The sequence below is a fragment of the Lonchura striata genome, chromosome 20 (assembly GCF_050655825.1).
Source record: "Lonchura striata isolate lonStrDom1 chromosome 20, ASM5065582v1, whole genome shotgun sequence".
Classification (NCBI taxonomy): domain Eukaryota; kingdom Metazoa; phylum Chordata; class Aves; order Passeriformes; family Estrildidae; genus Lonchura; species Lonchura striata.
Window position 1 is genome coordinate 8,135,504 of NC_140722.1, and position 23,941 is coordinate 8,159,444.

The 23,941-nt window shown below is 49.9% G+C and overlaps 1 protein-coding gene across 2 annotated transcripts; it reads right to left on the reverse strand.

The window, feature by feature from the left end:
* Nucleotides 1-451: 451 nt before the first annotated feature.
* Nucleotides 452-17,328, reverse strand: LOC110469019 (BPI fold-containing family B member 4). Of its 2 annotated transcripts, XM_085558137.1 has the most exons (16): nucleotides 11,357-17,327; nucleotides 10,653-10,782; nucleotides 9,776-9,890; nucleotides 9,249-9,353; nucleotides 8,851-9,006; nucleotides 7,226-7,289; nucleotides 6,807-6,870; nucleotides 6,283-6,374; nucleotides 5,161-5,334; nucleotides 4,495-4,548; nucleotides 3,736-3,903; nucleotides 3,567-3,634; nucleotides 2,463-2,505; nucleotides 1,913-1,976; nucleotides 1,487-1,563; nucleotides 452-936 (listed from the first exon to the last, which is right to left on the reverse strand). In XM_085558137.1, the coding sequence occupies exons 2-16, from the start codon at nucleotides 10,762-10,764 to the stop codon at nucleotides 913-915; spliced, it is 1,380 nt and encodes a 459-aa protein (XP_085414263.1). In that variant the 5' UTR covers nucleotides 10,765-10,782; nucleotides 11,357-17,327; the 3' UTR covers nucleotides 452-912. The 2 variants fall into 2 exon arrangements, with proteins under 2 accessions (XP_085414263.1, XP_085414262.1); XM_085558136.1 differs by having other exon boundaries at nucleotides 9,776-17,328.
* Nucleotides 17,329-23,941: the final 6,613 nt, after the last annotated feature.

The following is a 23,941-nucleotide window of genomic DNA, read 5'->3' on the forward strand; positions in this document are numbered from 1 at the left end:
GTTGGAGAGGCCATTTAAAACCCAAGATTTGTATTTTTTTTAAACACAGAATAATTTGGACTTTTTAAAATCCAAAACGCTGGGATTCTTGTCACTGTGACATGCAGAGAGCAGCAGGCTGTGATGTGAGCCTGAGCAGACATGGGTGTTCTCCAGGGCTCAGACCTCTCAGTCCTCTGGTAAGGAATTTTCCCTTCAGATTCTATTAGGAAATGCTTCATGACCTTTGGAAATTCGATTTAATTTTGATTTCTGCTTGTGGATTAGCATTTGGTCAGCAGGTTATCAAGCCAGGAGGAGCCACTGAAAGTTCAATTTTTTTCTCAGGAAGTTCAAGTGGGAAGACTTTTCAAAGCCAAACTCCACATATTGACTGTCACAAAATAACAAGATCCCAGAGTGGAGGCAGGACAGAAGCTCGCCCCCAGAAGCATCAGAAACCAGAACCTCATTCCAAGCACTAAAAAAGAACATTTATTAAAAGAGTTACATGAGATGTATTCTGAGCTCTCTCTCAGTGCTTCACACCCTCCTAGACAAGGATGGGGAGATTCACTTCAGAAGCCACATGCAAATGCACTTTTTCATTCTATCAGGAAAAGTTTTACCTCAGAACAAATTTCCCAATTCCACTGCAGCACCACATTCAACTGCTGTGACTGTGACCCCCAAATCACACCAACTTCTCTAAATAAATATTTGTACACAGAGCTGCCAGTCAGGTTAGGCTTACACAGGTGTCAAACTGTACTCACACAAGCCAATTCACTTTAAAGTGTCTTAAATATGATCAAGAATATTGAATCAAGTTCAGTAAAGAAAAGCAGATAATGATGGTCCTGGCATTCCATGCTCACTGCTCTCTTCCTCTCTCTGTCCCCACAGTCCTCTCCGTGCCTCAGGCTCTGCAGCTCACACCAGAAACACCATCATGCCCTGGAGGAAAGCAGGGAGAAACACAAACACATTATCTTCCATCAAGGGATGTTGGTTCACAGCACAGAGCAAAGACAGAACCCTCCTGCAAAAGTCCTCGTGTCCAGTTTGCAATAAGGAGGGCACAGAACTCTTTGGGGGTGTTGGGGAATCTCCCAGCTACTCCAGGACACCTCCAGGGTGAACAGGGCTGGAACTTGGGGCAATCCAAGACTCTTTGAATGGTGCCACTGGAGAGGGCTTGTCTGAATGCCTGGATCCACGTCAGAGCAGCTCCCACTGAGTTCCTCAGAAACAAAAGAGGGCCTGGACAGGGAACTGGGACTTGCCCCAGTGCCTGAGCACTGCTCATGATGCAGCTGGGGCCACACCTTGTGTGGGCTTCACATCCTCAGGAGCATTCCCTGACCTGAGGGAGGTCAGGCAGAGCAGCCCTTTCAGTCTTTCAGGGATTGAATTCTACAGCTCTTGCACACCCAGGCAGCACTGGCAGGGTCCTGTGAACAGCCCTGGAGCCTTACAGGAGGGAGCAGCTCATCTGAGCACTCACCGCTTTTATCTGGAAATCCACATTCACCAAGGGAATGCGCAGCACCTTTGGCAGGGGGATCCCGATGCTCAGGGCACCTGCAGGGCACAGACAGGTCCTCACATGCTGAGCCAGCCCACCCCACCACAGAGCTGCTCCAGGGAGGGCACAGGGAGCAGAGCTTCTCGGGGCCATCACTGTGTGCTTGGCTTTCCTTAGGTTCTCCATCACTGGCTGTTGCCAGAACTGATGCTGAGGTGGGATGGTGCAAATATAAGGTTGGACTTTTAACTACATCCTCAAAATTGGTATTTTGGGGTTTTAATGGCTCCAGCACTCCTTTTACATCTTCCAACACACACACACATACACACACACACACGACCCCCTCTTCCCTCCTTGCCCAGAACTCAAAGTGCTCCCAGCATTACAGCCAGGTCACCTTACCATTGATCACAGGCAGGAATGTTTCCACAAGCAAGCTGATGCAGTGGGACTTCAGGGGGGAGATCTGAATCAAAGAAGGAACAACCATGTGAGCAGCACTGCCTGGCCCGTGCCAGCAGCAAGCAGGACCCTTGGGACTGCAAACCACTGTCCACTGACACAGCAAAAGAGCAGTCCCTCTGCTCTTTAAAGTGAATCTACTTTTCTTCTTCAATTTGTATTCAGTCCTTCCTTTAGAAAAACTTCTGCCTCGTGATGCTTCTGCTGCAGCTCAATGCGAGCTTTGCCCAAGCAGAGGTGAACAAACAAACAGATTTCAGCTTTACATTTCTTTATTAGAAAAGGCAGATGGGAAAAAGAAACCCCAGCAACAAAGGAATTGCTACAACCTCCACCACAGAGCAGCTAACAGCTCTGACCATCAGCAGGGGTAATCCATCACAGCATCCCACAGTCACTGCCTGCCTCCCTCCCTCCCCAGAAGCCACAGGGCATCATGCCTGGCTGCCCTCCCTGCCCAGTAAAGCCCAGACTAGTGTTAGAGACTTACATTACTGATGCCAACATCGGAAGACTCCAAGGAGAGGGAAGTGCTGCAGGGAAAGGAGAGCAAACAGCAGGTCAGACACAAGGCACCAGCCAGAGCTCACAGACAGAGCCCAGCCACCTCCAAGCACACTCAGCCCCTGGGCAGAGAGACCCACAAAGGGACACCTGCACTGTGACATGAAAAACAGGGGCTGGCACTTGCAAGAGAGAAAAGAAAATAGGAAAATAAAAGCTTAACCTAATTTAAATTTGCTTGTCAATGATGCAGCACTGCAGGAGGGCACACACAGCTCCTGGCTGCGCCTTCCCTCTCCCTCCCTTCACTTTCAGGAAGGAGACAGCTCCTGGCCAACTGAGAGCAGAGCTTCTGGAACCCTGTGGGAGGGGGAGCTGGAAATGGATGATCTTTAAGATCCCTTCCAACCCAAACCACTCTGTGATTCTATGTAAAAGCACACAGTCTGGTGAATTTGCTACAGCTCCTCATCTATCACTGTAATCACACGACTATCCATACCTAAAATGGATGCTTTATTTCCACTTTCAATTTCTCTTTTCTACTTCTATTGAATCTTGTCATACCCTTGTCTATTGAATTAAAAGCCTTTTGACGCATTTCTATTCCCTATATCGCTGCATACAAGCTATGCCAATTTTGCTTCTAAATCCAGCTCTTTGACAAGCTAAATGGCCCCAAATCCTCAAACCTCCCGCTATAAGGAATGCTCTCCAATCTTTAATCATACCTTGACTGGCATTAATGACAGCACTTTCCTTTACTGCTTTATCATTCATGTCCAATATCAGGGATTTCGAACCACTGCCCAGGATCAAAGTCAAGCTGACAGTCTTACAATTATTCAGGTTACCTCATTCCTCCTTGTTATAAAACTGACACACTTTTTCTCCAGCCTCTTAAAACTTTCCAACTGCTGCAATCCTTCCTGAACTACCCCATTTACCTTATGCCATCAGTCAGGTATGAAATTCTCACATTCAGATGAAATGTCTGGTTTACAGACACAGAAAACATTTCAAGTCAGGAGCCCCAGAGCTCACACTGCAGCACAGAGAATGTCCCCACCTGGATGAGGGAACAGCTCACCTGCCCAAGGCCAGCTGCAGCACCAGCCTGCCCCCAACAATGGACACACGGACATTCAGAGCCAGGTCCTGCAAGCAGAGAGGGAGAGCTCAGCACACAGCAACATCCCCATGCCAGCCACCACCCACCCACTGCACTGCACCCCTGGGGCAGCTCCAGCCACACTTACAGCCTTCAGCAGCAGGAAGTTGAGGATGGATCCGTCTAAGCGGTTACTGAACAGCTGAATCAGGACCGAAAGCTTGACACTGGCTTTGTTTTCTTCCAGGAGGATGAGTGGGTTTCCTCTCAACACCAGTTTGATGCTCAGAGGACTGGTCCCACTGCAGGCAGAGCACTGTGGGAATTGGGGATGCATGGAGGTGGCTGCTGGCACTCCACGCACCAGCCAGGCAGGGGACTGGAAGTCCTCGGGCAGACTCTCACAGCCCCATAGCTCCATAGGGTCTCCCCAAGGTCACACACACCCTGGACAAGCCAAATTTACAGAGCAAATAGGTCTGGCAGCACAGATCAGCTCTCCATGCTGAGGGCAGAAGGGATGAGGAAGGCAAGGTGGACACAGAGGGGGCTGTGGGTGTCAGAGGGTGCCCAAGAAATGGGATATACCAGACAAGGAAACAGGAAATATTTATCAGCTTTCTATGTCAATGGCTACAGGCTGAAAGAAGGTTTTTCTGTGTTCAGGGAGCAGGAGAAGGCTGGAACAGACAATGGCACACAGGAGAACAGGTACTGGGCAGGGCTGTGCAAACCCCTAGTCCCTTCTCCCACTCCCATCAGCTGGCCGGGCAGCAAGACAGGCTCTCTTGCTGGTGCAAGAGGAGGGGAGCAGAAAACTGGGGACCTTTGGCAGAGACATGATGGCAAATCCAGGTGTATCCTGGAGAACTTTACACAAACCCTTGTGCCAGAACAAGTTCCTCACCCCAGCAGGAGCAATGGTCCACACGGCTTCACGCAGGCGGCTGGCACCAGAGAACTGTGGGAACAGAAGCACCAGCAGCCCCCATGAGCCCTGCAGCTGATTCCAACAACACCCATCCTGCCAGGGCTGCCCCATCACAGGGCACCCTGAGCCCTCCACTCTCTGCAATGTTCCCCAGCAGTCTGGGTGACTCCTGGTAGTTGTTAAGGTGACAGCACCCAAACGTGGAAGGTGACATCCCCCAGAGGCTTTCAACACGTGCCAGTGTGTGGACCCCTCACATTTCCCATTGGAAGTCGAGATCAGAGGCACGGGGAGTGCAAACAGCCCGGGAATGGCACTGCAGACGTGCGATGTCTTTTCTCCACGGCGCTTTGCAGACTCCCTGAAAGGCTCGCAGCCTGCAGGAGTCCATGGCATGACCAGCACACAGCTGCTCTCAGCTGGTGTCCCCAGGGGTGTCCCTAGAGCACAGCTGGGCAGTGCAGGTGCTATTACAGCTCTGAGAAGGGCAGCAGGGAGGCAGCGCTGGGGTCGAGCCTCTGGCACACGCACCGTGCACACACCCAGGGACAGGCACAAAGAGCCTCCCGGAGCAGACCCGAGGCCAGGCTGATGCCTGTCCCTTGTCACTCGGGCAGGAAACACGGGCCCTGCTGCACTCACGATGTCCGGCGTGCAGGGGAAGGTCTGCGGCGGCGGCTGCAGCAGGAGGGACAGGACTGCATTGAGGAAGCTCTGCCGCATCACCAAGAGCAGGTGCCGGTCCATCAGAGGAGGCAGAGCAGAGGGGGACGAGTCGTGGGGGATGGTGCTGCCTCCCACCTGCTTCACCACGCCCTGCAACGAGAGGTGACACAGATAGCAGCCCTCAAAGGCTCGAGGCATGTTGAGATCTCACAGGAGTGCGGGGGTGCCAGCTGAGCATCCCTCCCTCCTCTCCTCGGAGCTTCTGGAAAGCAGCTCCCTCTGATTCATAGATGGCAGGAGCTGATAAAGGCTATTAGCTAATAACACACTCTCTCCAAATCACAGATCACTGCTTCACTTCATCCCTCAGGTCTCACTCCAAGCACCGAGGGGTGACAGTGCTGTCCGGTGATCCCAGACCTCCCCCAGCTCCACAGACACCCACACTGACACCAGCTTTTTGCCAAGGAGGCTGATTCTGACCATCCAGGGGGCCTGGGGGCAAAGGCTCCTCCCAGCGAAGTCATTGCACCAAAGCCAGTGCAGCAGCATGGGTTTCACAGGCGGCAGCACCTGCTATCAGCCCCTGCTCCTCTTTAGTGCTTATGTCCCACTAGTTTCTCTCCAGCTGCTGGCCTTTTTAAGCTCTCCTGTTAGCAAGCAGTTTGCTTTTTGCTGTTAATTTTTTTCCCATAGTGGGACAGAAATAAAAAATACATCTATTAGCCTGGTTTAGCATTCACCCATTGCAGAGACTGAACAGCAAAAGCAAAAAGCACCAACATCACATCTGCAGGAAAAGGGAGATGAGGAAAACTGCTCATCCCATGAGAAGGAGAACTGCTCATCCCAGCAGCTACAGACACAGCCTCAGGCACACTCGGGGTAGGTTGGCATAGAGAGTGCAAGAATAAAAGCACACACAATTGCTTAGTGGTGATTTGGATAAAGATCTAAGCACTTAGGAGCTGCATTTCCAGGACAAATCATCAGTCCAGCTCCTCGTGGGATTCTACAGCTCCCATGGGATGAGGTGAGCACACTGAAAGGCAGCACACAGCCACACTCCCAGGCTCCTGCTGCCCAGCATTAACTTACATCTAAATCCAGCCCAAGGAACTTGCCAGAGGTGTAGGGGATGCTGGCCAGCTGGTAGTGGATGGTTCCTGCTGTGCCGACTGGGATCACCGCTGCACACAGGAAAAGGATCCTTAAGCACCAGGAATCAGCAGCAGCACAGCCTCCCCTGACCCCAGGGACCACCAGCCCCCACACCCACAAACAGGTCCAAGCATTCAGGGCTGAGGGGTGCTTGCTGCTACTCCAAAAGGCCAGAACATCCCCAAATTGAGCTTGGTAGGATCTGCCTTTAGGATATAGCACCAAAAGAGCATCCAAGACAATAAGAAAAATCCAAAGGTGATGGGTAAAAATGGAATAAGGAGGGCCTAGGTGGGAGAAGTTCATTGGAATGCTGGTGTTTGAATTCCAGGCTCAACAACAGCCCTGCAGAAGTGCTGGACTTCTGTTGATGCACTGAGGGGCTTGATGTGGGATAAAGTTCTTGTTCCCGCTGTGGGAAGCACAGGGAAGCAGTGCCTCACCCTCCACAAGCAACGCACCATTGAGAGTGCTCAGGAGATGGATGTTCACAAGGTTCATCACGATATCGACCACGGGACAGAGCTGCAACACCAAGCAGAAATGGGACTGCTCAAACCCCCTCACGCCATCACCCACAGCCTGCCCAGAGTCCCTCCTTTCCCCATCAGGGAAAAAGTTGCATGGCAATAGACACAGCTGGGATGCAGAAAAAGACTTGGGGCAGTGGAACATCCCTGGAGTTGAAGGGGAATGTTTTGTTCTGGGGAACATCTGAGGCATCCCCCTCCAGGCAGCAGCTCTGTGGACACCCCAGCCCCATGGCAGTGACATGGGAGAGCAGCACAGACAGACAGTGGATCTTGCTGTGTAAGATAACACAGTTTTTCCCAGTGTTTCTGTGTTTCAGCTGTGAAAAGAGGACAATCCTCAGCCGTACCAAAGCGGGCAGAGTCGCTGTCAGCTGGCGAAGCACCAGCTCATTCACTGACAGGGTGAGTAAGCTGGAAAAGAAAGGGAAAAAACTCCAAATCAGCACAAACAAAGCTCCAGGACAGGAGACAAAAAGATCTCCAGCCTTCATTTTACATTCTCCTATGCCCTCGGTCATCCCTTCAGGGCCAATGCTGCAGCTGATGCTCACCAGAGCAGGGGCGGGAGATAAAAAAGAGCCACTGAGGGGAGAATTGGACTCATTGCTGAGAATCACAGACTCACTAAGGTTGGAAAAGATATCTAAAATTATCAAGTCCAACCATCAGCTCTGCACCACCACCATGTTCCCCACTAAACCACATCCTCAAGTGCCATAGCCACATTTTTTTAAGCATTTCCAGGGGTGGTGTCTCTACTGCTTCCCTGAGCAGCCTGTTCCAATGCTTGACAACCCCTTCTCTGAAGAAAATATTCCTTCAGCTCTCAGGGAGCTTTCACTGCATGAAAGGAGTGAGCCTCTCACACTCTAACCTTGTGCTTGGTATCTCCCTCAGGTATTTAAATCAGTGCTGTAGTTAAGGGAAGAGGGAGCTGTTAGGAAATATCTTCATGTTAGTTACTGGGAACAAACAATTTGCATCTGGAATAACAAGAGGAGAAATCTGCTGTGTGACATTTCAACACTGCTGCTGAACAACTCACTCAGGACCTGTGATGCCTGCAGCAGCACAGAGGCAATTTTGTCTGATAATCAATATATTTCTGGACTGTTGAGTTGGCAAGACACAGACAGCAGGAATTCATGGAGCACCTGTTATTTATGCCTAAATTCTGCCTACAAATGGATCTGAAGAGCTGCCATGAAGTAATTTGTGTATATCTACACTTCCCTTGCCCCTCTAGGAGTTCACTTCCTGCAAACCATCACTTTAATCCTGCTAAAAATTAACCATGACCTCCAGAGCAGGTGAGTCGTGTTGCTTTGTTCACTCACACTGCATTTTTCAAAGCAGCTGCTGCACTGATTGAAATACAATGCATAATGCAAAAATTAATTAGGAGAATTCTGATGAACCTGAAAAGTGAGTAATTCAAAAGCAATAGAAGAAAATATTTCCCATTATCAATTTACTGCTGCTTTCATCAATACATGAAGTCAGCAAATCCTTGCTGTCAAGAATTTAATAAGACTGAGCAAGAGATGAGACATTTGCATGGAATTACACACAACCACAGCAGTCAGAGGGAAACTCCACATGCCAGGCATTCTCCTGGGACAGCAGCCAAAGGCAGAGTACAAAACCAGGGAAAGTAATGGTCCTGTTTTCCTGGAATTCTCCCAGCCCTATTACTCCTACTCATTGGAGATCAATTCTCTAGCTAAATCCAGAGAAAGTGTGTTGGGAAAGGTACCAAACCTCATGCTTCAGACCTTAAAATCTCCACAGGCAAACAGGGCAAATTAACCCTCATTCCACTGATGTAGTTGGCATTGGCAATAGGGAAGAAATTCCATCCCCAAGGCCTGGCTCTGTATCACTGAGCACTGTCTGTGTCCTGGCAGACTGTCCATATCAATAAAGAGGAGAGGATTGCACATAATGAAAACATAAATCCAGGGGCACTTACCCAGAAAGGACCTTGATCTTTATGGCCCCAAGAATGCAGAGGCAGTCTTCAGTGACAACCTGGAATGTGCCAGATTCAAAATTCGTGCATTTAATGTTTGCAGTAATGTTCACCTCCACTAAGATATCAATGAGTTCTGAAAGCAGGCCAACCAAGCTGCAAAAAAGCAAATGAGATTATTCCATCTCTCAGCCTCTACACACAGAAACTCACCAAAGCCAGGAGAAACAGACTTCTCCATGTCCTGCAGACTATTACCAACGCCACAGGACATCTTTTAGTGTCTGTTTTGCTCTGTGATTTTATTATAGATAAGAAACACTTCAAAATCCTTAAGAGATGTCAAATATGTCAGGGTAGGGGTTTCCCTCAACACCCATCCCGAATCCCCCACTCACCAGTTGCCTCTGAGCTGCAGCTTTGCCCCGATGGTCAGCTGGACCCCGATCCCTGGCAGCAGCACCACCGACAGCCGGGGCACCCGGACCTTGATGAGGTGCAGGCTGTGAACAACAGCAAAGGCTGGCACGGATTCAAAACACCTTCCAGCAGGAGCAGCTGCACCCAGGGAGCACCCACGGCACCCCCAGCACCCCAGCGAGCTCCAGCTGGAGGTACAAGGATAAGAGACAGCTGACTACAAGAAGGCAGCCTAGAACCAGACTGGGGTGGGAGCTGCCTGCTGTCCCTTTTCCCTCTCTCAGTGCTGCCAGGCATTAACAGCACAGCAGAGCTGTCAGTCTGCACCCACAACCTGCAGTGTCCCTTGCCACCCACACTGCGACCCCACAGACAACATTGTGGGGTCAGAATTTCAGTACCACAATAAAACAAGGACAACAGCCCAGGCCAGCCATGCCAGGGGCAGCTCAGCTCGTCTTGCTCAGAACTGATGCTGAAGGTGCACTCACAGTGAAGCACTTACTCTGTGATGCTGGTGGGAGAGTTCAGCTGACTCCCTTCACCCATGATATTTGGAACAACAAGACCCTGCAGGTGCTGGTGGATGAGCCCATTATGAATGATGGCATCTGAGAGAACTGGAAAACAGCTGTGTGTGAGGACCAGCATGGGCAGCACTGACCTCTCCCCACTCAGGCAGATCCATCCCGGCACAGCAAAGTCCCCCCGCTCCCCAAAACCCCTCATGGAGACATCAACTGTCTCCATGCAGTCAAATAACACAGGGATGGTATTTTACAACTTTGGTGCAATAAAACAAAGCTGCCCTTGGTGAAGTAAACAGGAGGGGCAACAGCGGAAAGCATCCCAGACTCCAATTCAAACATCACAGCCTGGTTGTGCACTGCCACCAGTGACCCCACTCAGAGGCTGGGCTTCCACTCACAACTCATTTCCCCTTTGTCAAAGGGGTTTTTATTTGTTGATTTTTGCCTGTTTATTTTGCTTTTGGCTTTTGGAGTTTTTTAGCAGAAACTACTTGAAACAAGCCTCAACATTGCAAATATTATTATGTCTGCTACTTCACAGCAGCTGTTTGTCAAATATCAGCTGCTCCAATATGGAAATGAGAAACTGAGAAAAACAGAGGAAATAACCCAGATCTAGCTCTGAAATTCTGTGTGGCTGCTTGGAGCTGAAACATGCCCCAGTTCTGGAGCAGAGATTTCCCTGACCCATGAATCTGGTGATGGCTCTCAGGGGCTCTGAGCAAAGTCTGCAGCCCTGAGGAATTATGAAATAAAGATGACGGGGAGTAAAACTCAGGCAGTTTTACTCCCCATCAGAGTCCCAGAGAGCTTTCAAAGCAAACACAGCTTTGAGGTGTTTTTTGTAGTTACCATTCTGCATCGCCTGCGGGCTGACAGCACAGGACAGGCCAGACAAGACCTCCTGCGAGGGCGAGAGGAGGCCACAGAAAAAGATGATTCCAAACAGCTTCAAAACCATCATCTCCAGAAGATTCCCCTGCTGGCAAGGGAGACATCAGAGGGGACAGTGAGGGAAAAAAACTCTCAGAAGTGACCTCAGTGTCTTTATGAGGAAAGAAGTCAAGAAAGGAATCCCTCCTTTACTCTTTATCCAGATCAAAGGAGACTCTGTTCAAGCCCAGAGCAACAGGACCTTCTTCATGTCCACACACATGGACAGGCTCCACGTGTGGCTTATTAAAAGCCCTTTCCTCATCCCTTGTGACTGGCCCAAAATGTTCGCACAAAAGAAGCCAAACTTCATGTTTAAGCTATTTCTGTATCCCTGTGATACACTTACAGGTGTTTTGGTGAGGGGCTTTGCCAAGGGAAGCATCTGAGGATTATCTGTGTCCCTTCTACTTTTCAAAAGCACAAAACTAAAGCACAAGTGATTAAAATAAGCCATCTAGATGATATAACTTAATAATTAGTAACATAAATTTAATTATGACATAGCAGGCATAGGGGGGTGATCAGAAGCTTATTGCCCAGCACAATCTCCAACCAAAGCAGTCAAGCACTCCCAGAGTGAGGACCCTGCCACCACCCTGCCAGCACACAGAGGATGTTACCTGACTCAGCTGCAGCCAGCTGGGATGGGCTCTTTGCTCCTCTCAGGCTCCTCTGGACTCCTCAAGACTCTGTGATGTCCCTTTTTCCCCCACAGCTGAGATGAAAGAAGTGCCCTTATATAAAATCTGCAGCCAAGCAGACACGCCTTTTCCACTCAGCCTCCCTGGCCCATGAGCAGCCATCCCTTTGCTGCTGCTCCTTGCAAGCAACACCCAGCTGCCACCTCTCTTGATTTATACAAGGCAGTGTCACTGCTGACTTGACCCCTGTGGCCTCCACATCACTCAGATGCTGCTTTTCCCTCCACCCCCAATCTATCTGAAACAGGATGCCCTGCAACGGTGGCTCCAGTGGGGATCCCTGTGCTTTGAGGAAAACAGCATTTTTAGGAAATAGTGAGAGTTACTGAAGCGTCCTGGCAGAAGGCTGATGGGGCTGCCTGTGCAAGGAGGCAGCACACAGAGCACAGGAACTTGGGTTCCAGGAGACTTAGAGTAGGAAAATATCTACTTTTGCCCATCCCTGAGGAGATGTGAGATTTTAAAGACTCATTCCTGTTTCAAATGGTGTCCTAGGAAAATATTTTCTTGACAAAAAGCAATGCTGAGAGTTGTAGCGATCTGATAGAGGTGGGCACTTAGATTGATTTCAGAAAGGTCTGTAACATGCCATGTGAAAAATGAAGTTGTATTGAAATGCACAAAGCCAGCAATTAACACAGTTTTGAATAAGCAACACTTACAGGAGATGAACACCAGTAGCAGCAACATGGATTTCAAGGGAAAGTCTCATCCTGCAGGAGTGAGGCTCTCACCCCTCAGCAGATACCTTGGCTGGGCTTAGCAGAAGTTTCCATTGTGCAGGGCCCCGAGAAGATCTTATCTGGGCACTTCGTTTGGGTCTGGTCACCTGCGTTCAGCTGGGATGGACGTGGGGGAAACTGGGCAGCAAAGGGCTGCTGAGAGCTGGGGAGCTGGAGAGGGGCTGGTGTGCCCAGCCTCACGGAACAGGGAGCAGCAGAGATACAATCACTCTCCACAAACATGGGAGAGGAGGAGAGGAGAGAGAGGAGAGGTGCCTGGGCTCAGGGACAAGGTTGGCACAGGAACAAACAAAGCTGATACGTTCAGGTTGGAGTTAGGAGAAAGCTGCTACCACGACAGTGTGTTTAAGGCTACTTGTCCCCTGGGAATACAGAAGGCAGAAAAATATACTCAGGATTCTCTTCAATACTCCACAAGGTGTGTTCTTGCAGTAGCAGCAAAGTGCTTGCACCAAGTCCCTCAGCATGTGTTGCCCTGGGCTCAGGCTCAATGGAGCAAACTTTTGCTTGTCACAGAAACTTGTTTTATTTAACACTCAACCAGCACTGCATTTGATGTGCTGGTGACAGCCTAGTCCCAAAACCAGGGCATGAACTGGATGGCCTTAACAGGCAGCCTATGCATTCTGCTCCTTTCTTGTCCCCTTTCACAGATCCAAATGCAGCAGGCTGAGCAGCCACCATGAGCACACCCAGAGTGAAGTGCCCATGAGCCTGCTCCAGCTGTGTGCAGGAACATCCCTGCTGGCAAAAGCCAGCTGCTGAGCAGGAACCAGTGTGGATTTCCAGCTGGTTCCAGAGTGTCCCTGTGTGTGCAATAAGCACCTGAATCACTGTGTAGGTGCAGATGCTCAGCAGAGCCAGGAGCTCCCGTCGGATCCTCTCGCTGTTCCGGGGGATCCGTGTCCATGCACACACCCTGCACCACAGCTGAGCCACAGCCCTGACAGCAGCTGTGAGGAACACAGCCCTTTTTACACTCCCTGTCTGTATTTCTTCTTGCTCTGTGACTTTTTCCTCCTCAGTCACATCCCTTGTCTCCCCTCTCATGCGCCCATATTTCATCCTCTCCTTGCAGCAGTGATTTAGATATCACTTACCAGGAGGCTGGATTCAGTCCTGCAGTGACAAGGGAAGATATATTAAAATAAAGCATTGCAAGAAATTGTAGAAGAGATTGTCTCAACACAACTGCTGGAAAGCAGAAGGGCTCGAGGAAAGATCAACACCCACAGAGAAGAAATGCTCCAGAGCAGCCTCCGGCATCCTGCACTGCCCCAGGCTTGTGGTTCTGCAAGAAGGCAGGTTAAAAAGCAACAGCATCTTTAGAAGAGTAATATTAAAGTAATTAAATGTAATAATTTATTAAATATTATTAAATTAACTCATTTTTTTCTCTAATATTCAGACCCATGGAAGCCTAGGGAAAACTAGGAGAATTGCACCATGCAGGTCAAATTAAAATGCTGAGAAATGCTGAAGATTAAATAAAATCAGAATTTTTGCACTACATTTTAATGACAGATGGTGGTTTTGAGACATTTCAGAGGTTTGCAGGTTACAGGAGCACAACTTTCTTTCACTGCTATGTGACAAACAAAAAATAAAAATTAAAACCAAAAAGAGTAACCTCAGAATGTTAAAATTCTTTAATGGGCAAATAGTAACTCTTTGTTTAGAGTATACATACACTGAACCCTCCCTCTTGAGGTAAACAGCCTAAATCTGGTGGCAGGACTTGCAGCCTGTGCTGGAGCTGCTTTGTAGAGATGTTCAGCCTTTTCCCTCTCAGGGACACCTCCTAGGAGCCCATGACTGCTTCCAAATGGATGCTGTGAACATTAATGAACTGCTCAGCCCAGATGTCGATGGGAGTAACTCCCTGATGCCAACAAGAAGGCAGCAGCTCAAGGGGAAGGAGGAAGCACTTGGGGGAGGAAAATGACACAGCAAACTGCTGTGCTGGAACAGAAACTGGGAAAGGGCAGGGGGGAACAAATTAAGTTTTAAGTGCTGACTGCAGCTGGTGTGGACTTGCAGCCTGGTCTCTGAAAAGCTGAAGTTCAGGTGAGGAATTGTTTTCCCCACCCAGTATTTTACTGGGGAATATGGCAACATAGCAGATCTGCCCTGGGAGGGGTCAGGCACCTCGGCCAGGGGCAGCTCAGTCCAGAGCCTGGAAAACAGGCTCATGGAAAAGTGGCACTCACTGCTCTGATTCTTCTGCCTCACTGCGAGCTGGCTTGTTCAGGGGAGATTTTTTTTTCCCACTCCTGTTAATGAAATTGCTCAGGGAAGTGGAAGGAAGGAACTGTCTCTGAGCTCCCCAGTGCAGTATAAAACGCTGAATTCAGCACCAGAAACACGGCATTAGTGCAGCACTGTCTCTATAGAGTCACCTGTGTTCTGGTTGGTTTGGGATGGATTAATCTTCCCAGAGCCAGGCTCCAAAACTAATTTCAAGCAATAGGATTTGCCAAAGCATAAACTAGAGTCTCCTAGAAAGGACCTGGAAGGCTTTAGTAAGAAGTGAAGGACTCAAGCCCTCCTCAACTTTTGGGACTCGACTTGAGCCCAGGATTGACAGAAACCCACAATCCCCAGGGCCAGATTTACAGCTGGTTTAGCAGCTCCCATTGTCAGCAGCCCAGGAGGGCAGAGCAGCTTAATTAATACCCATCACTCCTGCAGCACAGGCAGCCTTGCCAAGCTCAGGCTGACCCGGGGCTGCTGCTTGGCACACAAAGCCCGGGCCCGTGGCAGGGCGTGCGTGGGCAGACGTCAGAACCCTCCTCTCCAGCTGCACCCCTGTCTGATCACTCAGCCCTGCAGTTTCCTACACGGGCAACTTGAGAAGCAGGAACATCATCTCAGGCAAGGGCCCCACAGAGAGCCTAGGCAGGGGAAACAGGGAGAAGGACACAGAGGTAGGGGCAGCAGCTCCCAGAGCTGCCTGGCAGGAGGAGGCAGAGCAGCAGCATTGATTTCTGGAAGCATCCGCAATGCTGAGCATAAACAGCAAAGCCCAGTAAAGTCACTGCCATGAGATAAGCACAAATCGATGTCTCCAGGAATTTTATAGACAGGAAATTTTCTTCTTCTGAGACGCCAGCAGAAGCAGAAGGAGCATAATGTTATCAGCCCCCAAAAAGTGACAAACTTCATCAGGCAGATGCAGCACAGTGAGATGGAAAAGAAATGCACAGAAAAGCATCACTCGCTGGATACTTTGCAGTGCAAAAATGGAGCCACTTCTGCAGATGGGTGTTCAGCCCTGCCCAGAGCTCCCCAACACAGCACTGACAGCAGCACAGGCTGGAGGGCTCACAGGGAACCCGGGGAAGCCCAGGCAGCCTTGCAAATCCCTTCCCAGCTGCTTTGGGCAGGCACTGGCTTCACCAGGTTTTGCAATATTTTATCAATATCTGTCACTGCAAAGACCAAAGTGCAGCCAAAGTGCTGCCCTGATCACCTTTCTGGGTGGGTGTTTTGCATCTGGACTTTCAGGTTTGGCCCATTCCAGGTTTCCCTGGGGTATCATTTCTCAGCTGGCCCCACACAAGGCACACTTGGTGAGCAGAAGAGGTGTGACCTTCCTGAAGGACTGCCAGGAGCTGGCAGTGATGGACCACAGGGCACACACAGCTGTCTGCCCTGTGGTTGGGGTGCATGGCCAGAGCCATCCCTGGTTTCTGCTGTAGCTGACCTACACCAACATCTCTTATCTCCCCCTCCCTCCCTCCCTGCTGCTGCCCAGCACAGCCACGGTAGCCTGAGTTCTTCAGTGGTGCAATGTGCACCTCAAAGTCAATTCCAGTTCTATGTTTTAAGCAAATGAATCCCTCTCCTGCTTTCTTCCCATCACTTCCAATCACTCACACTGCGAGTGTGTGAACGCCTCAATTCCTCCTCACTCTTCATTCTTCCAATTTATTTTTTGCCTTCCTCTCAGGCTGGAAAATGGATTTCTGTCCATTTTGTTGTCTCAGAAAGTGTTGGCACTGTGGTGCCAGTGAAGACTTTTTAAATAAAGACAGCTAATTCTGTGTGACTGAAGGATAGTGACACAGACTCAAAGTCATGTTTCTGTCTTGCCTGAGGTTTGGGGAAGCCTTGCTTTACAAAAAGAAAAGCAGTATTGAGTGAAATTGTCCTTGATAGTCTCCATTAATCCCTGGGAAGAATTAGCAGCAGCTTTATATTACATTCATACATCTTCTAGAAGCAAAGATTTCAGGCTTTCTGTCTTATTCACAGCTTTTAATAGAGACTTGACATGGTCTCATTGGACACATCATCAGCACAGGTGGCAGAATTAGTACCCTGCTTTGTCCAGATGCTCCTCGGGGGATAAATTACAGCCCTGCAGGCAGGCAGGGTTCGGAGTCAGCGTTATGGAAATAAATGCTTATATCCAGGAAGACACCGACTGCTCTAAAGAAATTGCAGCCGAGACCAGAGAGCGAGTTCATGTTAAACAAACCTTGCTGATGAGTTAATTAGCCTGACGAGCACGGATGAGGTCTAACTCACCCAGGTGCTATTCCCTCCCACCAGTTTGGTGATGCTGTGTCGATTCTGTCTTGGGGCAGAAACATCAAAACAACCGATGTGATTCTGAAAGGAGGAGACAAAAAGGCATTAAAGGACAAAGAGGCATGAAAATCCCGAGCAGGCTGGAGGGCAAAGAACAGGGTCACACCACACAGGTAGGCGGCTGTCCTGCCTCCGACCCCGCGGGGATCAGCGTCCCAGTTCACACCTGTAGCTGGTGCTGGTATTTGTGAGCACCCATCCCGTGTCCTACGCACCGGGGAGATGCCACATATCTCACACATCCTCCCTGGGTCCCCGTGTCCTACACGGAACAGAAATTCCAATGCAAAGGGTGGGCGAGCACCTCGGCTCCCGCAGAGGGGAAGCAGAGACGGGAGCGAGGAGCAGCCGCACGGTGCAGGGGGTGCACGGGCCCAGAGCTAACCTGGAGGGTTTATAGTGAAATACACCCACGTAGCGCAGAGGAGCAGCAGGGAGAGGCCGCGGAGCACCCTCCGGAGCAGGGGGAGCGACACGGACCCGCAGCGCGGGGTGGAACCGCGGGACTCGAACCCGCGGCCCCCGGAGCTCGGGGCGGCTCCCTTGGGCTGTACCGCCCCCTGCTGGCGGCGAGCGGCCCCGCGGGGCAGGGCCCGGCAGGGACCCCGGCAGGGACACCAGCAACGACCCCCGGCAGGGACCCCCGGCAGAGACCTGAGCAGGGACCCCCGGCAGGGACCCCGGCAGGGACCCCGGCAGGGACCTGAGCAGGGACCCCTGGCAGGGACCCCGGCAGGGACACCAGCAACGACCCCCGGCAGGGACCCCCGGCAGGGACCCCGGCAGGGACCCCGGCAGGGACACCAGCAACGACCCCCGGCAGGGACCCCCGGCAGAGACCTGAGCAGGGACCCCCGGCAGGGACCCCGGCAGGGACCCCCGGCAGGGACCTGAGCAGGGACCCCTGGCAGGGACCCCGGCAGGGACACCAGCAACGACCCCCGGCAGGGAATCCCGGCAGGGACCCCCGGCAGGGACACCAGCAACGACCCTCGGCAGGGACCCCCGGCAGAGACCCCCAGCAGGGACCCCGGCCACCCCCGGTGACCAGGGAAGGGGGCACGCGGCAGTGCAGGGTGGCAGGGAGGTGTTGGTGGAACGCTGGGGTTTTGGAGCTGGAAGGGAAAATGCACTGGTTGGGAAGGTTCCACAGAAGGTTCATGGAGCGGATGAAGCTCCTTAAAGCGATTCCCCGTGTGGGCAGATCGATTCCTGTCCACCAAAAGCAATAAAGACAAAATAGAGAGAGACCATTTCATTCCCCTTTCACTAAAAGAGCTATTCGATATCGACCTGACACATGGCAAGGAGTGCAATACCTCTGAGCATGGACACAACCCAGGGGCTTGGGGCACATGCCAGGGCCAGATAATTCACAATACAGTATCACAGACACACATTCTGAGTGATAGAAACAGACATTTTAGCATCCTGTTCCTTAAAAGAGGGAACTTTTAGACCCTTTCCTTAAAAGTTCCCTCTTACGGAAATTACAGACCTTGTTCCTTAAAAGAGGGAAACTTTTAGACCAGAGATAAGGAGGGAGATATTTTACAATGAGGTTGGTGAGACATTGCCACATCTTGGCCAGAGAAGCTGTGGCTGCCCCATCCCTGGAGGTGCTCAAGGTCCAGTTGGAGCACCCTGGTGTAGTGGAAGATGTCCCTGCCCATGGCAGAGGGGCTGGACTAGATGACTTTGGAAGGTCCCTTTCAACCCAAACCGTTCTATGATTCCAAGTTACAAAAACAACATGGCTCAAGGATGATTTCATTCACACAGTAAAAGCAAAACTTTGATAGCACAGATTGATCTGTTAACGACATCTATTAATAAGCTCCACAGCAGAGCTCCTCACGTGCACAAAGGGACACACTCATTGGCACAGCCATGCCAAAGGCCCCAGCCACCCCCCATTCTGTGTAACCTTGTGTCCCTCACCTGCACAGTAGCAATGAAGGTATCATGGTTCAAAACCCACTGCAATACTAATTAAAACCTAAATAAGCTTCCACAATTGCTTTTGGCATCCCATCACTGAGCAAGAAATCACCTTTGTAAACATTTGGGGGCACAGGTGCTTACAACAGGAATCTGCCTGTGAAATCACCACGTGCTCTGCCAAGATGTTTCAGCTGGATCACCCTGATACCCAAACACTGAATCTCAGCTTGCAGCCCTCCACACTGTCTTCAAAATGAAGAACAGGATTTTTCACAGCATCACCGGAACCTGGTAATTTCCAACAGCCTCTCCTGACTGCAGATGCTCAGACTGTAAATAATCACTACACGTTTTTGCTGCCACTGATATTTTCTTGCCCGAGGCAGCCACTCTCTGTCCTGCCTCAGAGATAAGGCTGGGGAGCTTCACAGCATTTGGGCGCTTTGAGTGGAATTTTCTCAACATCAAAGTCCCAGTAGGGTTTTCAGTGAGGCTTTAGAACCCAGTTAAGGATTTTTAATGTGCCATACAGCACCCAGCATCAAAGGGACACCGTCTGCAGGGGCCTGCTGTTAAAGTCACCGATAGCATGGAAATACAGCTGAACTAAACAGCTCCATAACTACTATTCTGAGCAACTTTTATGTACAGGAGAGGAGCACTCTGGAGGTTTACTTGGAGCAGAGAGTCTGAATAAAAAAACTGACTCCCCAACTGGCCATGTGAAATTAGTCAGATGGAAATGGGGAGCTGGGAATCTTTGAGCTTGTGCCATGCAGCTCAGTATAAATATTCTTATTGAATTATGACACTTTGTAGGCCCCACACACAGAATCAAGGTCATTGGCACCAGCTGGCAGGAGAGCTCTGCTCCTTCAGCTTTGCTATTTCAGGATGCAGTTGTTTTTCCTCTTCCAGCAGAAGTTATTGTAAGCAGGGTCTAGCTGGGCTGTCAGAGGAGGCGTGTGTTCAACATGGCCATGGGCAGCAGGAGAGCATCTGCACATGAAATATGCTGCATGTGAAACTCTGGTAACACAAGCACCCTGCAAATCCTTCCCTCCTGTTGCCCATTCCTTCCCAGGAACCACGGGCATCCTGTCACTCACTCAGAATTCCCCACGTGCCTCTGACACGGGGCCCTCCAGAGCCGCTGGTGAAGATGCTCAGGAGGAAAGCCCAGAGGACTCAGGGGTGGTGCTGCTGCCTTGACCAAGTGTCAGCGACAGCGAGGGCAGCACTGCACCTCCATGCCAGTGAAGGGCACGGGTTTAGCAGCCAAACACAGCTCACACACAGGAATCCAGCTCTGCTCCTGTGCTGTGAGCTGGAACACTCTCAGAAACACAAGCTGTTTTTCTGGGAGCTGGAGCAAATACACGTTTTCCACCAGTTGCCTCTATTTTTTAGAAAATAAGTAAGACAAGCAAGGGCAAAGCAACACCCTGTGGCACAGCAGGATCCAAGGCTCCTCTCTGCAGCATTCCACACCAAACAAAGGTGGAACACCTGCTGCCTCACCCAGGTGGGTGGGCATTAGGGACACAGCAGAGCAAACACCATGGCAGTGGCTGTTTGTCCCGCTGCAATACAGTGGCAATTTCAGAACCACAAGATTCTCACTTTTGTTTGCCAAGCCCTGATGCAAGAAGATAAGGCTTCTCAAGACTTTTTTTTTTTTTAAAATTGTTAAAGTAACAGCCTCCAGCATCTTTTCAGACCAGTAGGAACCATCCCTACAGATGTCACGGCCCCATTACTGAGCATGACACCAACTGTCTTTGTGCAAAGCATCAGGTCTGAATTCAGAGGCTTTGGACAGCCTCTCCCCAGCCCTCCTGCTTGGCCAGCAGCAGATATCTGCTGTGCACCACGGCTGGGTGGTTGCAGGGCTCCCAGCTGCCACACAGCTGAGAGAATCAAACTAATATTATTAAGTTAACGCCAGCCCTGGGTGCCTCCACCAGCGATCAAAGCCACCTTCGCCTTCACTGACACGCAGTGACTTGTAAAAGGCTGAGCTGAAACAGTATTTCACGGCTTGAATTGCTTCAAATCCCCCAGGAACAAGTGTCAGGGCTTTCAATAGCTATAGTGCTAATAATAAAACAGGGACCTCTTCCAATATCACAGCACAAACAGTAGTTATTTCTCTCTCAAAGCTTTGATTCCTAAAACCTTTCTTACATTCAGCTTGACATCAAAACACCCATCTCATTCACTCAGGCTGTCACAGGAGAGTTGTGTGCTGCTATTAGAAATAGCCCTGAGGTGAATTAAGAACAGTCTGTAATGATGTTCCACTACAGCAACTTTATTTCTACCAAACCAAATAAATGAGCAATATTTTATCTGATGTGCCTTGGCTCAGCAGAGAACGGCAGCTGCTCCCCTTATGATTTATTGAATGGATGTTTTCTAAATAGCCAAAGCTGGTCTCTGAAGCCAGTCACCAAATCTCCCATTCCTTATAGCCCAGCAGAGATAGGAGAGGGACGTTCAAGTTCTGGATAGTGGCAAGTTTGGACGTGTACTCTTTTATTTGCAATTTTCCCCCTATAAACAAAATGCACAAACAAGAAGTTGTATTTAAAATATATATATATATATAAATATTGATGCTAAACAGCTGGCAGCAGATGCAGGGCATAGGAAAAGCTCTTCCTGTACAGCTGCAGAAGCAACAGAGTCCAGCACAGTCAGGGGAGCTTTGGGTGTTCTGGGTGCTGCCAGGAGACTGAGATGGGGGAAAGGAAAGGATGGAAGGGTCATGGAAAGATGGAGCTTGGAATGTCTTTGGGAGTGGTACAGGTACACCCCAGAACTGCAGACACCCCAGGGTACAGTGGGTCCCTGCACCCATCACCCCAGAGCAGCACCATGGTGAGGTGAGCAGGAAGAGAAGCAAAATCAAACAATCACAGAGGCACCAGCCCTCCAGCAAACAGGACTGTGGCAGACACAGCTGAAACGGGATTTGGGGTTTCTGAAAACTGGCAGGAGGAAATGGATGTTCACATCAGCAATTAAAACATGGGATATTCTGCCAGAGGACATCTCCTAAGCCAAGAAGTTGATGAGATGCAAAACAGGTCTGGACATTCACATGGACATTGAGGACACAGGGAAGAAGTGCAGGAGCAGGAACACATTTAATGGATGCCACACTCCATGGAGGTCACACTGTAGTGGGCTCTGGCTCCCAGAGACCCCAGCACCAGAACAGTGAGGGGAGGCAGGTGGGTGTTTTAACACGTGCTGCAAAGTGCTGGTGCCTCTGAAGGGTCTGACAGCAAGAGCTGCCAGTGAGAAGTGACAGTCCCAAGGGACAGAGATGATCCATTTGGGGTGTTTCCATTCTTTTAATGCCAGAGCAAAGGGGAAGCTGATGAGGACAGAGCAAAATCCTGACCAGGCAGCAGCAAGTGTGGGCACCACTGGGATTCCTGCCTGAAAGAGAAAAATGCCCCAATATTTATAGCCTGAGGAATGCCAAGCACTTCATTCCACACACTGTCTGAATGTTTGCTCAGGAGCAGAACCAGGAGCAGCAGTCTCTGGGGATAAAGGAGTGAAGGGTGGACACCAGTCCCAGGAGCTGCCATCTGTGGAATTGCTGATTAAACACGCCCAGGCTGGGGGAAAGCTCCAGAGCATTGCTTTGTTGGTGTTAGTCAGCACATCAGCCCTGTCTGATGAAACGAGGAAGCCTTAAGGGAAAACAGCTTAAAACCTTCACAAAAAGCTCACAAAGGCTTGTCCTGATGCCAGTTCAAGTCCCTGTCAGCAGATTCCCAAACCAAAGCAGCCTTTGATGCCAGCTGGGCACACATTCCCCACAATATTTCAGTTGAAGGCAATAAAAACAACAACAAAAATAATTTCTCTGATACTTTGCCCTTGACTAATGTGCACTTACTGAAATAAATAACCACCTGGTCTTGCCATTGAAGAGCAACACAAACATTGCCACAAGCAGATTATTGACCAGAAATACAGAAGCCAAGTTATAAACAGGTTCGTAATTCAATAAACAGAACTGTGAAGCATTTCTAAACAGACCATACAAACCTCACTCTACCTGCCTCCAACAAAGGAAGTCAAATATCTATTTATGAGATTCTAACTCCCTATTTTCTATGCCATTCAGCACAAAGAAGAAAAAAGAATCAAGATAAAGAGAGGGCATATTTTAGCTGTTCGGGATTTATTCATTCAATTTACATTTGAATCAATTATCCAGGCAAAGCTCGAACACTGCCAACGTGATTCAGGTGGCTGAACACACATCATAAATAGTGCAGCATTCAAGTCATATAATCCATGCCTGCCATTCCTGGATGGCTCCATAAGCAGGAAGAATGTCCCAACTCACAGCGTGCCATTATTTCCAAGCAGGAGCGTGCTTGGCTACAGCTCGGAACAGAGCCTCTGAAACCTCCCAGACAAAGCCCTGGCTAACATCCAGCCCAGTGGATTCGGGATAAACCCCTGGAAGGCTGGGCCAAGCCCCCAGCTTGGGCAGGACTGAGCAGGGCAGGGCAGGGACCCACCTGGCTGGGCTGGACATTTGTCACTTGAGGAGCGTTGAGGTCACTGATGGCTCCTGGGGTGGGAGAGCCCCTGGATCCTGCTGTGCCCTCAAAAATGACACAGAGCTGCCTCTTGCAGGTTGTGGCAACTCACACTCCCCCTTCAGGATTCCCTTTTTCTGGCTGTGGTTATGGCACACAATGCGTCTCTCTGAGAAAAACAGGTGAGAAAACTCAACTCATTTCACAGCCAGAGAGCGAAGCTGCTCCTCTGCACAGCTTTTCTCCAGCAGAACATTTCTGCACTGCAACAGAGCTTAACTTTGCACAAATGCAAGGAGACAAAGAATTATGAAGCCATGTATCCCATTAGCATCCAAATGCAGCTGTGGAGGCAAGGGGTTTTTCTGGAGATAAGGTGGTTTTGAAACACTGCTAAGAGGAGGAAAAATTTCCTTTATGAAACACATTTTTCATGGACCTGAAATCCACAGCGCATTATAAAACTGAATTTGTTGCTGTTGCTTTTATTTTATAGCATTAATCACTAAAGGCTTGCTTAGGTGGGCAGGAAAAATCTATTTCCCCATTGTATGAACTTCACACAATTTAAGAAGCCTTTCAAGGCCCACATAAATGCAAGTAAGCACTCCCAAGTCTGGCTGGTCCTGCACACAGATGTTGGAAGC